Raw genomic sequence first — 18,303 nt, 5'->3', positions numbered from 1 at the left:
GGGGTGACCACTACTTTGGGTTTTTGTTTCTTAATACAAGTAATCATTTAGAGACTCTGGATGATGGCCTGAGATTCAGAGTGCAGATTCTAGCAAACAGTACTGTCCGCATCTCAGCTGAGCAAGGAGCCTATGTCAGTACATTTTTCTACCATATCTGGAGTGGAAATGTTTGTAGAATGAGACAAACTGTCAGTGTATCTTTGGGATTAAAAACCCTCTTTTTAAAACATGGACAGAGCGCCACACTTCCTTGTTTGGTTCGAGCTTCAGAGGACCAGTCTATCGACTGGTCAGCACATGGTCAATATGTTTTGTCATCTTTCAAGAATTATCCCCCACAAGTTTACAAAGCCTCAGATGAGATGTATATAGTGAATGGGAGTCACACTGGAAATTATTCTTTGGTTATTCCATTTGTTAGAGCAAATCTCTCTGGAGAATACATGTGTGTAGACGCAAAAGAGATGTTTCCAAATTTCTATCCTTTTGAGGAAATAACCATATTTGTATGTGCAGACCTAGACCCCATAAACAAGACATTTTATCGAGGCAGCAGAGTTATTTTTGTGTGTGACCTGACAGATTTTAACCACACCAGTAGCATCCATGTGCAATGGTACCGTCAAAGAGGACTGGATGAAGAGGAGCTGATTCTGGAACATGATTCTGACCTGAACACACTGGCATATATACCTCCATACGGGCTCCAGGGCAAGGTGAACTCAACCAGCCCTCAGACCTACCTGGCCATGTTTGATCTCTCACCTGAGGACAGTGGGGTGTACCGATGCAAAGTCTGGGGTAGATTCACTCACCAAGGCAGAAAAGACACGGGACCACTGCAATTTTGTTCGGAGAGAAGAATCAACCTGGAGTACAAGGACACTTTTGCCATTGACTCAGTCTTCTACCGTATTTACACTTCCATGATGGGCTGTGGACTCCTGGCGATGATCTGTGCTCTGGTATATGTGGCTGATCTGTGCTCTGGTATATGTGGCTGTGAAGAACAGACAAAGGACTCCTGGCGATGATCTGTGCTCTGGTATATGTGGCTGTGAAGAACAGACAAAGTGACCAAGCTTCCAAGAAAATACACTTGACTCCAGCTGAAGCAAAGGAAAATCTCACCTGAGAGGGAGACCCATGGGGAGATGAAGAAATAGGCACCGCAAGTGACTGCTGAATGTTGTGGCTTTTTTTTAATAGGTGCTTTTCATGTTTTATATGCAAGCCATTGTCCATCCTCCATCTCAGGCAAGCATCCCAAATCTGCAACAATGCAAACAATTCCATTACAATGTGTATTGCTGTGTGTTAAGCACTGTAATTTGAAAGGAAGAAAAGAAAAAAATAGAAAATTATACTACTGTTAAAAGAAGTCAATAGTTATATAATTTAGTACTACAACTTTTACTTTGCATTTTAAATTCTTTGTACAGTTTTTATCTAAATGTATGTTTAATAAAAAACAGTTTCCATTAATTACAGTCAGGTGGGAGACCTGTGGTTGTAATAAAAGTCAGTATATTACTATTACTTGTTTGTATTTTACATACAATTCTTTGTACAGTTTCTATCAAAATGTATGAATTTCATTTCAAGACTTTTGGAAACGGTCAGACCTCTTCTCTTGATAAATAATTTGCTACAAACTCTATAATCCTCTTCTCATTATGTCATTATGGGATAGGATAAAACAATGTAATATTGCAATAAACATTTTTCAAGCCTTCACTGAATGTTTACGTTACATAGAAATATTCCACTTCCCCTCTTTTAAGCATTTCATGCAGCACTTGAAAGAAAAAGCGAGTACAGGGGTCTTAAGTCAAGTTCGGGAAAAGCAAATGACAAACAACGCATTTGCTTAAACATAATTACACACTTATTAACAGATGAGAAAGGGTGTTTCTGCCTCAGTAAAGATCTTCACAGAAATTCCACAACATGCCATTTGAACTGAAATGGACAGCAACTAATATGTTTCTAAAACAACAGCAAAAATATAATGTTACTGATTAGAGTGTAATGGTGTCATATGTTTATTTACAGTCAGTAAGGCCATTGCTATGTTAAACACAACATTAGTGCAAGTGGAGTTCAGCTGAGATGATTATCAGAATTGAAAAGTGCATGTAAATGAAATGCACAGCAACTAATACCTTTCTAAAACAACAGCAACAACATAATGTTACTGATTAATACATTAGTGCAAGTGGAGTTCAGCTGAAATGATTATTAAATTTGCTGAGCTGAAAAGTGCATCTAAATGCTTTTGGAGGAGTGCAGGATGTGAATATCACAGGTATGGCGTACACAAAAGAACTCAGTGTCTCCATGAATACACGGCAATTTGGTTTGGCTTTAGAAACCACTACTCTACAGAAACAGCCATCCTACACCTAACAGAGCATATCAGATTACACCTCGACAAAGGTGGAGTTGTTGGAGCTGTATTGCGTAAAGCCTTTGACACCACTAATCACAACGTACTTATATCTAAACTCGCCAACCTCAATCTTTCGTCTAAAACACTTGCCTGGATATCGTCATAGCTATCCAACAGGGTACAGTGTGTGAAAATCAAAGATGTGTGCTCTAGCAATTTGAAGTGCACAACGGATGTACCTCAAGGATCTGTGTTAGGCCCACTACTTTTTAGTCTTTACATCAATGACCTTCCACAGTACTGTCATGGAACAGAGGTACAACTATATGCCGACGGCACTGTTCTATATACACATGCTAAATCAGCCCAGCTAGCAGCTGAGAAACTAGCCAGTGCCCTGGATGGAGTGGTTGAGTGGCTAGACCAATCTTGCCTTACTTTAAATGTAAGCAAAACAAAAGCCATGGGTTTTTTTTTTCTAAAACTAAGCTGCACACCCCAGAAGTAAACACCTGCATTAAGGGTGAACAAATTGAGACTGTCACTGAATTCAAATATCTTGGTGTTGTATTAGACTCAAACCTCAACTTTAAAAAACACATTAAGAAAATTACTAAAACTATTAAATACAACACAGAAAATTTTAGACAGATTAGATCCTCTCTGTCCACTGAGGCTGCAAAGATATTTCTCCATGCCCTCATTTTCTCACACATCTCATACTGTATTACCTGTTGGGGGCAGGCCAGTCCAACAACAATTAGGCCATTAGAATCTTTGTACAAACAGGCTCTGAAAGTATTTGACAAAAAGCCATTAAGGTATCATCATTGTGAAATACTATTCAAACACAATCTACTCACCTTTGAACATTTTAGTATTTTCAAATCTGTGCATAGCTTACAAAATTTTAAAAGGCTTGGCCCCTACCTGTCTGTGCCAATTTGTCTCCTACCGTGCTGCTGACTCTGTAAGGTCAACTAGAATGGACCCTTTCAAGAGAGTTCCATTATCAGCATCATAGTTGGCCCCACAAGACTTCCTTTTTAACATTCCATTAGTTATCTTAATGCAGAGGAAGTAGATTGGGGCCCAAATAGAATGTTTAAGCATTGTTTTTGTTTTTATTGTTGAAAGGGTCTATAGCTTCCATACACAATTGCACTGTACCCTTTTGTTCTTCAGCCTTTGGACAGGCAGCTTTCTCTCTCAATGCCATTACCCAATGGAATACCATCACAGACACTATAAAATGCTGTGGCGTGTAAAGTTTCATAAAGACATAAAACTGTTTACAGAAAAATAATACATATAAAAAATAATGATGAGAATCACTCAGGAACTCCACACTGCCAACAACACCACAAAATACTCTTGGCAAAATACTAGTATGACCCACCACACACTGTATTGGGTATATTGGACATCATACATTTTAAAAACATTCACAGATTTTAAAAACACTACATATTTAATATGCTGCTTACTTTGACTTACTTTGTTGATCAATATGTTAATGAAGATACATATGCAATTTCAGTTTTATTTTGAAATTCACTTTCATGGTATATGGTTATGGGGCAGCTGTGGCTTACTGGTTAGGGGTTCGGACTTTCCCCAACCCAGTAGGAAAAATGTGGGTGGGGGAAGTGGTTGAGCAGTGCTCTCCCATGCCCACATCCACGGCTGAAGTGCCCTTAAGCAAGGCACCTAACCCCTCACTGCTCCCTGAGTGCGGTGTAGCAGGCAGCTCACTGCTCCGGGTTGGTGTGTGCTTCACCTCACTGTGTGTTCACTGTGTGCTCTGTGTGTTCACTCATTCACGGATGGGATAAATTTGATAAATGAGACCAAATTTGACCAAATGAGAATAAATGAGACCAAATTCCTTGTATACACAATTATACTTAGCCTATAAACCTGATTTACATTTTACATTTACATTATGTGAAAGACAAACAACCTTCTTCCCCATCACCCAGACTATATGCACTAGTTCTGTGGTCTGTGGACAGGTGTCATATCAACTTTGTGACCAATGTGTTTTGTTACATTTCAAGAGGGGAATATCATTGGGCTGCTGAAACAAAACAAATTATGCAGTTTAGAATAAAGTCTTCCACAGATAAGTAAATCATTATACTGTAAGCCCATTAGTAATTGCTGATTATGTGTGCATATTTAACAACACAAAGCCTTGCATTATACTCAGAATGGTCATTGCATTTGATTGATGTTAAATATAAGGTATTGGTGGCCGTCTGAGCCCATTTTATTAATGTTCTTATGGCAATCAGGTTTTATGGAGTGGTGTGTATGTGTACGTGAATTTGTGTTTAGAGAAGAGATATTGTGAAATAGCTGACTTTTGTCTTATGCACATTAGAGTTTATCTGTCTTCCTTTAAGATAAGTGATTGTATGACTGTATGTGTGTTGTGCAATACTGTTCTTGGTGTCGTCACTAAACTGTCAAGAGAACCATTATCTTCACTACTGACACAGATTATTGATGCGCCCTGCATCACATCTTCAGATGACTGAAGATAGCTGTGCTGCTATGCACGCATTTCCTTCTCCAACATTCTGATGGTATCATTTTTTCATCCTGAGAAAAAAAAAACAGGTAACAGCCAGTTCTGAAGTTCTGATCCGATGCTGAAATCCTTGTATATGTGTTTGTGTTTGTGTGTTGACCTGAGGCAGAATGGCTGTATTTGGACCTGTGATCAGCCTATTAATGTATTATTGACTATGCTCAGTTAACCCAGAAGCCTGAGTCACTCTCAGGGTATCAGAACTGTGTGGTTTGGGTTAATGTTTAAATGACACAAAGAAGTGTCATTTAAACATTAATGAAAAAAGTTAACGCTACCACATCAGCTATTCTGTACAAGTCAAGTCAAGTCAAGTCGGCTTTATTGTCAATTTCTTTACATGCACTGGTCATACAAATAATTGAAATTTCGTTTCTTACTTTCCCATGCAGACATAGACATTAAATACAGACATAGACATACTTTAAACATAGACATAGCCATAGACAATAAAAAATAAAAATATACAGACATACCACATGCAGACATTAAAGTGCGAGACTGAAATATAGAACATATATCAAAATATAGAAATATAGAACATATATAAAAAAAAAAAATAGAGGTAGTTGTGTTATATATTTACATAGTCCTAGCGTAACCTTCTGACAGAGTAGTAGTAGCAGCAGCATTGTGGCAGAGTGATAAATAACATTGATAACATTTACATTAAGTTTAAACTTGTGCTTGTGTGTACTGTATATGAAGGTTTCAGATGCAAAAGCCTCTAAATGCCACCTATGTCAAAAATGAGATAAAGATGGTGAGGGGATGCTCTCCACACATAGTATACGCTAATCAAATAATTTAACTTCTAAACCCACTAAATACCACTCTCTTCCTGGTCTGAAATATCGATTTATAGGCAAAAACCTATAGGAGCCTGAATTTAAATGTTCATTTAAAAGAAAAGTGGTCAGACGGATTTAGAGGGTTTTGCATCTGAACTCTTCATATTTACATTGATATGCAGTCATTTCAAGTATATCAGGCTTAATATGAAGCAGCAACACGTTAGGCTGCGCAGTCACAGTGCAGTTCCACCGGGCGGTTTTGGGGGTTAGACAGGATCCTAGGTTCCTAGGTTCCTAGGTTCCTAGTGCAGGGTGGGTTGTGTCCTTGACAATCATTAGTGCTTTGCGGGTGAGGCAGGTGGTGTAAATCCTCCAAAGATCCAAAATGGATACTTGCTTGTATGGAAAATGGATACTTGCTGGTATGAAATGGATACTTCCTTGTATGGAACAGCATTCGGAATCAGAGTTGTCAATGAGAGTTATATGACCCTTTGGAGGCTTCTGTTGAATGTCTCTCTGGCAGACATTAACAGAGATTGACTTAAGGCTGGACTGTATGGAGGCGGCAAACTTCAGTAAAAGTCAGGGTGACAGGGAAACTGGAGGTCTACAGGACAGAGATTCACTCTTTATTTGAAAATTTTGGCAAAACCACTTTAATCCTGAACACATAACCCTGTGCTTCGACATCATTCCTGGGGACTTGGGGCAAGGTGGACTTTGTCAGCAACTCCACTATCTGCATGCAGGGACGTCGGACTGGGGTGAAACCACTACTGATTATAGGGGCCCAAGGGGAGAGAAGGCCCTTGAAAAGTTGGAATTTATCTTACCTGGGTTGAGGAACATGGGGGCCCATCAGGACTGCCTGTGCAGGGGCCCAGGATCTTGTGCTACGCCCCTGTCTGCATGTCCACAATCCAAACTGAGTTAAGCTATGATTCATCAACTAACAACCAGATAGGCATACTGCGCCGTTTCCTCCTCTATTAATGAGCACACACATCCTGGGTTCAAAAGAGACTATAATACTACCTTGCATTTCACAAGTAAATGTGGAGGATTTGGTTCCCTGGAGCACACCTCTCAACCTCTTGAAATCTTGCTCTCTCTGTCAGAAAGCACCCCGTCAGGAGGAAGAGGACATGTACATACAGACAAGGAATTACTCTCTGATTATCTGTTCAGTATGAACCAATCAGTCTGGATATTATGACTGCACACTAGACACCACACTTTACAATGTCTTTGTCTGCTCTCACCTGGAAGCAGCATACAGTACGTGCTGTGCCCACTAGGGGGCCCTGCCGCTCTGCTCTGTGGTAAAGAACTTAATGTGAGTGAAGTGATGTGTGCGTTCTATCTATCACCATGTTAGCCAGGAGGTGGAGCATCTGTCTCTGAAGCCTGTACAGATGAAGGGCATAAAGAAGAAATTGATAAGTGGAGGGACAATGTCCAGCAATTAACTCTCCCTGACCATATCCAATCTCACTCTAGATGACAATGTACTGTATCTGTGCTGAATATGGGGATATGATGATGACATGACACGTGTTGACAGGAAATATACCTGCTCTGCAAGCATTCATTTGGGATCAACTCTACTTTCTACTGACTGTACTCTGATGATCTGTGCTGTGCTCTCTGTCCATCTGATGGTCAGGGGAAGAGGCAGGCCTCCCAGGAGAAACAGAGGAGAACAGCTAAGCCACCTGGATGTCCAACCAGAGAGAGGGAGCAGAGTGTAGGGGAACTCGATTATGATGATGTATGTTGTTGAAGACTTTACTTTTTTATTTATTTATCTTTTATTATTATTAATTTCACATTTTCTAACATTCTTTAAAATTGATTTACCGGTAATTACTGAAGACTCTGTCATTAGCCCATCAGAAGCTTTAATCAATTTCACATTTGTTAAAATCCTTTACAATTTGATGATAGTGACAGCCATTGTATATTGCTTTTTTTAACTGTACAATTATTTTGGGTGGGAATCTGCTTTGTTCTTTCCTTTTGTTTTTGTTATTGATTTGTGATTTGTTAGTGATTTTGGTTTTGACGATAAACAGGCTTAATTGTAGATTGGCCACAGTGTGAAATTCCCTACCTATAGCATGAGGAATTGTAAATAAGGCAAGACAATAATAGGCTATGCTATTAAGAAGAAAAACAGTATTCTGAGATCTTAAGGTGAACTTAAACCAAAGTCCTTTTAGGCAAGTCCCTCCACTCGGCGGCCATATCGCAGCGCTTTTTGGGCACTCATCGGGCATCCTATTCGGCAGAAATGCGCGTGCGCAAGGCTTCACAACACCAATCTTGCTCCAGCAGCGAGTTCACAACACATGATTGGCACAACGTCTTCACAACACACCATATAATTGGCTCAATGTATTCACATCACACCACATGATTGGCTCAATGTATGTATTCACATGTCAACGTTTTACCGAGGAAGGGGTGGGATATGTGTAGACAACCATATTACAAACTAGCCCCATGCATTTCTATGGAGGATGTTTTGAGTGCTGTGTCTCCTCATTAGAAAGTCTCTGCTTAAACTGGACTTGGCTGCAACAAGAGCAGGGCTATTTTACAGTTGAGAAACAAAAATCCACTTGTAATAGTACTTCACATATATTTAAAGATTGATTGAACAATGTACATATCTAACTCATAATAATTACACTCACTTTTAAAAAATGAAGCATTATAAATCTGAATTGCCATTGCAGGTTAACTCAATTCAATGCAGTATCAAACATTAACAGGTATTCTTTAAAATAGTTTCACATTCAGGACAGGAATTTTACCAGGAAGTTTACCTTGCAAATAGCAGTAGCAATAAATAGCAACAAAAGTCATCTTTACTTTTGATGGTGTAGTTAGGAAACACCTTAGCTTTCTCTGCAGCCAGCTGGCATCTCCATTTCCTGTTTTTTATTGGGGTTTGGATCTTTGAGCTCGTCAGTCAGTGATATGTTACACATAGATGTAGTTCTGGTCTGATGGTTACTGGTCCTCCTAGGGCAGCTCATTCAGCCCACCCAGCTCAGATGGACTCCTTTATCCCTCAGTGATGCTACACAGTGGTCATGTGGGTGCAGGACACAGTGGAGAGTCACATTACTTGCTGCATGCATCACTTTGTGGGAAGCAGAAACTGCAGGGGAAAATTACATCATCAGTAGGCTATTCAAGACCTTTAGACAGAAATCGGCTGAATCCCAATCTCTCCCCTAAGCCCTAAGCTCTGAACCCTTACACACTTAACTGACATCAGTCGTAAGTGATCAAGCTTGCGAGGGTGTAAGGGTTCAAAACGCTAATAACAAGAATGGGACAGCACCTGCAACCTATCATTAAATGGACAACACAAAAAATGTGTTGCAAACACATTTGTTTCCATTAAATGGCAGTTGTTTACTGATGTTTTTTCAAGCTTCCAGCCTACCTTTGGGAAACCCTGTGTTTCACGCCACAACGTGTACACATATGCCAACTTGGGGATGGGGAAAGGGTTCAGAAAGGGTGCGAGCAATCCCTCAAGCACTTGACAGTTTCGTAGTGGGACAGCCCTAAGCCCTCATAAAGTTTGCGCGAACACGCATCAAAGTGCATGAGTGGGTAAGTTGAGAGATTGGGATTTAGCCAGTAAGTATCTATCATATTATTGAACATTAAAGGGGTTCTATGCAGCGTTGGCCATTTCTTCGCTGTTGTCTCGCTTTTTGCTCACAGTTTTCTCTAGAGCTCCCCCTACAGTTTCAGAGTAGATATTTTACAACACTCCTCGTTAGGTCAGTCTATCGTTTCTTCTCTGTTCCTCTGACAATGGTTTTCTGGCTTTCTGCTTCTTTTTCGCTGGCTCTGCCATGACGAATGTCTGAGAAACTCCATCGCTAGTAATAGCTAGCTGGTGCCTGGCTGGTGTAGTGCCATAAAGCAATTAATTATCTCACGAGACCTGAGACCCACGAGACCTTCTGACTCTGAGGCCGGTGGCTCGCCAGACCAAGTTCCAAAGCAGGTTTTTCCGCTCACAGACACTAGGGGGAAGTGAGACAGCCACCATTCAACCCGGAAAAGTCATACAACCGTCCTAAAGACTCCAAAGCGGTTAAGTTAAGGTAGATTAAGCAAAAAAAAAAAAGCATAGTTCCCCTTTAATGGAGTACAATCACCATGATATCACTTTTAAAATTACAAATTAGATTTTTTTTTAGTAATTCAGTGCCACTATCCACTGATTGCTGGAACAAAGGAAAGCATAGGCCTACCATAGGCCTCAGCTGTAGCGTCCAGCATCATAGTTATGTGCAGAGAATAGCCAGTGCAGACCAAGTCTACACTTGATCTGACTTGGGGCAGTCAGTACGTTCACTGATCATGGGTTGGATCTTCCCTAGAATAACCAACAGTAGGTCCTTGTTCACCAGTGTATATCCATGTAGTGGAGCAGTGTGTGTGGAGCAGTGTGTGTGCGTGCGTGTGTGTGTTTGCGCGTGTGCATTCAGTTATAAAAGCAATAGAAAAAACATGACGCAACCCCCCACACACACACACACACACACACACACACACACCAAGCGTCGGCCTACAGTTGTCAAGACGTTTTTGGTGATGTATTCTGCTGTTACACCAAAACCCCGCTAGTCTGAGCAGCCTCTAGCTCAGGCCTGCCCCTTTCGTTTCGCCTACTAGTGATGGTAGAAACTACAACAAGAGTTGACACAGAGGAAGTGAAAAATTACGTAGCCTAGTTGCGTTAGCTACGTGCCCAGCATATTCAGTGATTTCTCACGTTTATGTCGCGTCTAAATCTGTAAACACAGAATGACCAGAAGCCTATTGCAACATGACTGAAGTCGAGAAAAGTTTGACAGACAAGAGCTCCGGATGATGAACGCATTTTAGCCTACATATCTTTCAAAATGATGCATTTCAGATTATTTCATTTTCCCATCGTTTTGCCAGTTGCAAATGCTTGACGTTATAGGCTACTCATTATGTTATACGCGTTTAAAAACGCGTGCGCGTGAAAGTGAGTCATGTTCATACGAATCGAACACTGTAGTCGTGGACCTGGCTTAGCCTATAACCCTTTTAAGTTTTATAATTTTAGACGTCTTAAATAGTTAGTGTTGGTAATGACCTACTAATCCTGTGGCGTTTGTAACGTTAGTGTAACTTCACGTGTGCTTAGATGTCTTCACTATTTTATTGTCTTCTAACTGGAAGCTATGACTCCACAAGTGATAATCCTGTTGACTGGACTTTGTTGGACATGTTGCCAGTCGGCACTAGCCTGGCAATTGTGTGACAATGGCAAGGTAGTATTCTCCATTTTACCAAGGCGCGTATTAGCCTAACCTAATGTTTTGTATGGGCTATATTTTTGTTAGTGAAACGTTGTTACAAAATGTTGCTAATGGGCTTTGTGTGATACAGTTTCAGCTGGAGCGAGATTTGCCGCGTTCACTGTTATATTGCTCTGAGCCGTATTTTGAAGATTCTAATCAGGTAATTGCCCTTTTGCAAATGGGCTATCCTAAAGGTAACATGTGCTGTTAGTTGTCTTTGGTCGTTCAAAAATGTGTTAAGAGGGTTATGTTTTTTTCCACTCTTTGCAGAAACAGCATGTTGTTCAGAAGTCTCCACCACCTTTACAGGTAGGCTACTTTTCAAGTTAGCATGCGGTAGGCTACAACTTGATGAGTTTGCAGAATTTAGTTCATAACCTTTGACACATCAATATAATCCAACACAACTACTAACATAGGTTCACCCTCACTCAGCAAAAACACGTCACTATGGTTGTGCAGGTTTGACCAAATTGTGTAGCCTGGCCTAACCTATTTAGGCTCTGCATAACTGGGTTATATTTACCACCTGTCCTTTTCCCCTCTCCAGCCCGCTAAGCATGTGTGCATGGACACAGCCATCATATATAATGCTACTATTCCAAACAGGTGAGAGCCATTGCTTAACTCAAATGACCTGAAATACATTTACCAGCTGTAGATGCTCTAGTCTAGTTTGTCTCTTCATTCAGCATTTCGAACAAATATTTTAACAAGTAGGCTATTTACTTACTTTAAAGGAAACTGAATATGTAATATGTTATCAACTATAACATAGGTTATAGTTGCTATATCTTTAGTCTGTTTTTGTTGTTTGTAGGGGAGACCACAGGCCTGTGGGAGCGCAGCCTGGTGTTTACCTGTACTGCCCACCTCAGCGCTGGCTGAACAACCTCCAGGTGGGTCAAAACAACAGACCATAGACAAACTGAGCTCAAGTTTATATTTATATTATACCCAGTACACAACACCTGTACAGTATATGTTGTATGAAGACTTATTTGTTCACTTCTCTCTTTCTCTGTGTGTGTGTGCATGTGCGTAGCATGGCTCAATTGTAGCCCTGCATCATCCTTGCGCTCCTGAGCGGCAGCGAGCTCGTGTGACTGCGCTGGTGCAGTCTTGCCTGCCTGGTTACATCGTGACAACCCACCCCTGGCTCAGCACCCACAGGGTAGGACATGTAAAATCCCACGTACCACTTTGTTTGTGAGTGAGAAGTTATTTTATTGTTTGTATTGTTCAAAACACTGGTGATGGGGGACTCTGATGACATAGGGGACTGCAGTTGACTAGTGTAATAAGCCTACTGGCTATTACAAGTTGATCCAGAATATATCTACGGTATATATATTTAGATGGGGTCGTGAGTAGAAATAAGCACGAGGAACCGGACCGCTTCTTGAACACGTCTCAAGTTTAAGAATCACCTCCGCCAAGCCAAAACACACTCTCCTCTACTCCAATAACCACATCACCTATCTATAACCTTCTGCCCCATAGTGACAGGTCATATAATTCCACCTAGCTTTTTAACATGGAACAAACAATAACCACGGATATGAATTAAACAATAAATCTCCTCTTACACTAGCAACGAAGACCGTGGAATGTGAATGTAATTCAGAGAGCACAGGTGAAATAGCCACTGGCGACGTGAAACGCTGTGCGACAAAGTTAAAATAATTTGAACTGTTGGGGTCTTTAATGTAACATCTATGAAGATGTACACAAGTGCCTTCTTTCCCACGATCACCAGTCACACAAACAAGTTGGACAGGAAGGAAGTTCAGATATCTTCAGTTTTAAGGAAGTTGTTGCCACAATAAATTTGACAGCTTCCAGGATACTGACTCAGATGTAATGGGAGAGCACAATAAAAACGCCTGGAGACTAGCAATCTTTTATTGCATTGTCACTCACTCTATGGGTTATTTTATCTCCTCTTTCCCACAGCCTGTGGCATTGGTCTCTTGGGGTCGAACACTGGAGATGTCCCACGTGGCTGCCCCTGAGGTCTGTGACTGGCTAGTCTCGGTATCTTCCAACCGCCCGCAGCAGCACAGTGACCCAGAGCGGAGTCGGAGAGTGCGCTACAGCCTACTGTTGACACACGCGGCCCCTCTGCACAGGGCAAAGGATACTGCACAGGACACGCATGAAACCACATCCCAAATAGATTGGTTAAAGGTAAAGAGCTGATAAGTGACAAGTCAACAGGAGAAGGGTCAAATATCTACATTTGGGGCAGTCCTAAAATGCTTTGTCGGTCATGTCTCAATAGTGCCTGTTCAGAAACATGGTGTGGATATAAAGTGAGATTTGCTGCATAGTTAATCTGAGCTCAGAGCCATATATTTCTATGTTTGCACGCAAGATGTTTATGTTAACATAATAACGTTTCTTCTGACCTCTATGACAACTTTTTTTAATGCTTTTGTTTTGGCATGACATGCTATCTCAGCATCATCCTACAAAGTGGGACATATCCTGAACAGTGGGTATTAGTTCTCCCCAAGGAAATGGATTGTTTAAATAGACAATCCATTACTTGTACACAACCTGACACTCAAAATGGGCTTAAAAGTGTAGTGTGTCATTTCTGCTTTTCATACTTTTTGTAGTTATTATAAAGGCATGAATTGAAGACAGTTACAATATGAGCCGTGTGTATATTGTTTTTGCATCACAATGCACTGATGTTGAATGACTGAAACAATGAAACACATTTCCTTTCATGTAGATTTTGACGGAAAAGCTACAGACTACTCTTTATGTGGCTACACTTTTTTTCACACTTTGATCTGGCCTGGCTAAGACCTATAAGTTTATTGATTTGAGGTGTATTTCTAGAGCATAGACTATCAGGATACGGGCTTATCAGCATCTTATCTGGAAGAAAACAGGAAGGATACATTTTTAAGCAAAACATAATCAGACATGTAGAATTGACATAGAATAACATTGTAGAGAATACAAAACCATTATTCTTTTTTCCCTCATCACAATGAACAAAACAATGTCACCATTTGGAATGAAATTCTGCCAGATATTTATAAGCCAAACTTGTTTGGTATGTGTGTGTGTGTGTGTGTGTGTGTGTGTGTGTGTGTGTGTGTGTGTGTGTGTGTGTGTGTGTGTGTGTACAGTGTGTGTGTGTGTGTGGTTTTTTAATGTTTTTATTTCTGCCCATTTTGCAGAATCTTAAGAGTTGTTGTGAACAGACCCTCTCCCATCACAAGGATGGAGTGATCCGGAGGGAAGATAAAGATGGAAGGATTCAAAAAGAGAAAGGAGAGCTGCACTTCCAGCGCGAGAGGAGTACCATCCAGAAGAGTCCCACGCACAGCTCAACAATGAGACTGACCTCCACGGCACTCTGCCCAGCAAACTGAATGATACGTTCACACACGCTACAGTGGAAACCAAACGCACTGCAGCAGCCGTGCCAGTGCAGAGCACTGCAAGACCCCGAACGGCAGCGGCTAACGCCAGCCCACCTGCGGAGAGAAAGGAGCAGGTGGGCGCAGGAGAACCGAAGAAGGCAGAGGCGCCTGGGACTCAGGAGCAGGAAGGACTTTCCCAGACTGGAGGAGAAGGAGGAGGCGGAGGATGGGAGCAGGGGAAAGTGACGAGTGCTGAAAAGACGAGAAGCCGCACACACTACTCACACACACTCTCGCACGGGCAGACCCACAGGAAGGCAGGCGCAGGGAGGGGTTCGAGCGGGGACTCCAGCCCCAGGCAGCGGGTAAGAGAGGACACTGAGGAGCAGCAGCGACTGAAGGAGAGGGAGACGGAGGCCCCTGCTGTAGGGGTTGGGGTGGCGGGCAGGGGGTCGGTGGCAGGTGACCGGCGGCCCATGGCGCGCACAGACGATGCGGTATGGGCGGCGGCGGCGCTGGGCTTCCTGCTTGTGCTGCTCACGCTGTCGGTGCTGCACACACGCCTCTACCGCCACTGGCGCACCATGCCCAGCCTCTACTGGCATGACAGGACACAGGACTACGACAGTGTGGCAGGTACAGGCACATATTAACCACACACACACACACACACACACACACACACACACACACACACACACACACACACACTCTGGTAAACATGATGTGCATCGCCACAGACATTTAAACCAAAGTCCTTTAAGACAAGTCCCTCCACTCGGCGGCCATATTGCAATGCTTTTTGGCAGAAATGTGCGTGCACAAGGCTTCACCACACCAACCTTGCTCCAGCTGCAAGATCACAACACATGATTGGCCCAGTGCTTTCACAACACACCACGTGATTGGCACAATGTATTCACATGTCGACTTTTTTGCCGCGGAAGGGGCGGGATATGTGTAGACAACTGCCATATTGCCGTTACAAACTAACCCCATGCATTTCTATGGAGGATTTTTCTGAGTGCTGTGTCTCCTCATTAGAAAGTCTGTTTAAACTCCTTCCCTTGGGGTGGAGATTCCACAGCTATTTCACTTCAGGAGCAGTACACATCCTGAGGTTACTACACTTTCCATGCTTGAGCACTTTGAAGATAAGGCACATTGGTGCATGTAGCTAGCAACAGACATGTAACAAATGTTACATTTTACAAACAAATGTACCAATAAGCATTTTATGTCTGATTGTATTTTATGTCTGATTGATGTTTCTGTTTTTATCTGTTGTAAGAGCAACATGAAGCTAAATTCCTTTCCACTATGTTTACATGACCGTAGAAACTCCAAACATCTTTTGGATAACAGTTGAATACAAAATGTAGAGTACCATGCTTCAAAACCATTTGTAAGTTTGGAGCAAGTTTGTAAATGTTTGGGGATTTTCAGATTTGTAGACTTCGGGACTCTTCAAAGTCAGACGTGGCTCACGTTTGATACTTGTGTTGCAGATGTGGTCCGACGGAGGCTGAAACTGGCAGGCCGGAGGAAGAGAAGGGTTGGAGCTGGCCGCAGACAGGAAGCTCCTCTCATAACCATCTCAAGCACAGAAGAGGACTCCGACTAACTAGCCTTCCTCTTCCTCCTCTCCCTCCTCTCTTCATTGACAGGGACTCCTCTGGGCCGAGTGATGAATGATGACTTCTGAAACCAAGCCCAGAGACAGACCCTTCTCTTTCATAGACTTGAACCCAGAACTGTTGAAGCAGAGCGCACTATAATTTTGTATCCTGCGTGCGGCAACACTTAAGTGATGATAGTACCTCAGTATTTCAGTCTGGAAGATGTTTGGAGGATGTTTGTATAAACAGTATCCAGGCAGACATGACTTGTCTTATTATTATACAGCAGTGGTATACAGGGCGTTGGTGCCCGGTTCTCTTCTCTCTTTCCCGCTAGCCACCATACCCTCAGTAACATACAATATAGTAGCCTATAATTCTTGTTCAAGTTCACTAACAATGAACTGGTTGGGTTTAGTAAACCCTGAGCACCAAAGGTTCTGTTCTCTGCCAAAGGTACAAATGTTTTATTGCTTATTTGTTATAAGCACATGTAACCCTTTGTTTTAGTATATTTAATGGGTTTTGTTGTGACTTTTTTTTTTTTGTTGTAATTTGTCTATATTAAATAGTTTGTGTTAAAAGAACATGGCATGTTTAGTTTGTTCCCACTACAAAAACAGTGTAGTTGTTTGTCAGACCCACAGGCTTTTTGAGTAAATTCAGATGACCTAGCCCCAGACTGTTTAGTAAGCAGGCAGTTGCAATGTTTAAGGCAACAGTATGCATCAATTTCCCACTTTTTATGGTATGTTTTTATAGGCAGTTGGCTTTGGAATCATACTCAAATCCATTTTGATGGTGTATGATAATGTGAAGGACCAATAAACACATGTCGCTTTTCACAAACCACCAAAGCTGCTGACTATGTAGCTTTGTGGTCTGGCACAGACCCCTTAAAAATGTTAGAAAAGCTTTTGCTTTATTGCCAAAAGACAAACGTTAACATCCAAGCAAGCTTTGATCAATGCCAGCCACGTTGCTGTTGGTGCTTCTATAGTTTCAAGGAGTTTCTTGGAAGTTGGAAGTCTTTATTACTGATGTGTATTTTCCCTTGTTCATATATTTGTTTAAACACAAACAGTATGACATTTCAAAGAAATAGATTTCAGACAAAACACTTTCCATAACCCTTGGTGTCAAGAACTTCACAGTTGAAGGGGCTGGACTCATTACTCATGTCTCTGGTTTGGACAGCGTGCTGAAGCCACAGGTTTAGCTGAGGTTTCACAAAGCCTATTGTTATACGAGTTCACAAGCTGCCTGAAACCACCTGGGAAAGAGCCAGCTGAAATAGAGCAGTGGCAGCTGTATATTTTAAAGGTTCTCAAACACTCCTATGTGAAAGAGCTTGAAACCTTGGCTGGGCCGAGTGAGTCCGTTGAATCTGTTACATTGTAGGGGTGGCTGGCTTAGGTCAACTCAAACACACTAAATAAATGACTCCAGTGGCAGACAATTAAGAGGTTTTTTTTTTTTTTGTTTGTTTATTTATTACAAATGTACAGCTTACGAGTTTCTATTAAGATTCCGTTGTTTTTGCTTCATCTTGAGTTGTTTCTATGTTTTGTTTTTATTTTGTACAGTTCACCTCTGCGTGAAGAGTTTCTCCCATCACCATGTCATGTTTCTCCCACTACAAGAGCTGTGAGATAGATGCACACACAGGAAACAGTGAAGGCGTGAAGTGCAGTGCACCTGTCTCCACGGGGGGGATGTATGTGAGTGTGTGTGTGGGGAGTTGATGAGACAGGGCCAGCTGGGGTGTGTGGAACGGGGCTGTTTTCCACAGCTGAGATGTCTTGCCCTGTGTCACATCAGACTGACCGACGTACTGTCTAACCGACCATTTTTGTCAGCTCCTTGAGCCCACAGACACAGACTAATTTCAAGGCCTCTTACCGCCTATCTAAGATAATCCCATTAGCTCAGTCACTGGACATGAACTATCCACCAGGGGTGCGTTTCCCAAAACCATAGTTGCTAACCTGTTAGCAACTTAGTTGGTTGGCAATGAGAAATTGGATTGCAACCAACAAAAGTTGCTAACTTAGTTAGCAACTATGGCTTTGGGAAACGCACCCCAGAGTAGGTTGGGGAATAAGAAGGTGGGGTAGGGGGCAACCACTGTCCCATGGCGG

The 18,303-nt window shown here is 41.9% G+C and overlaps 1 protein-coding gene across 1 annotated transcript; it reads left to right on the top strand.

The window, feature by feature from the left end:
- The first annotated feature begins 10,494 nt into the window (after nucleotides 1–10,494).
- Nucleotides 10,495–17,243, top strand: tp53i13 (tumor protein p53 inducible protein 13). Its single transcript, XM_048265592.1, is given in 10 exon segments — nucleotides 10,495–11,127; nucleotides 11,246–11,317; nucleotides 11,428–11,466; nucleotides 11,708–11,766; nucleotides 11,978–12,056; nucleotides 12,203–12,331; nucleotides 13,114–13,347; nucleotides 14,358–14,534; nucleotides 14,537–15,179; nucleotides 16,052–17,243. Coding segments are annotated over 10 exon segments (1,638 nt in total). The 5' UTR covers nucleotides 10,495–11,037; the 3' UTR covers nucleotides 16,168–17,243.
- Nucleotides 17,244–18,303: the final 1,060 nt, after the last annotated feature.

Source organism: Alosa alosa, chromosome 15 (assembly GCF_017589495.1).
Source record: "Alosa alosa isolate M-15738 ecotype Scorff River chromosome 15, AALO_Geno_1.1, whole genome shotgun sequence".
Taxonomy (NCBI): Eukaryota; Metazoa; Chordata; class Actinopteri; order Clupeiformes; family Clupeidae; genus Alosa; species Alosa alosa.
This window is presented reverse-complemented; position numbering and strand designations above follow the sequence as displayed.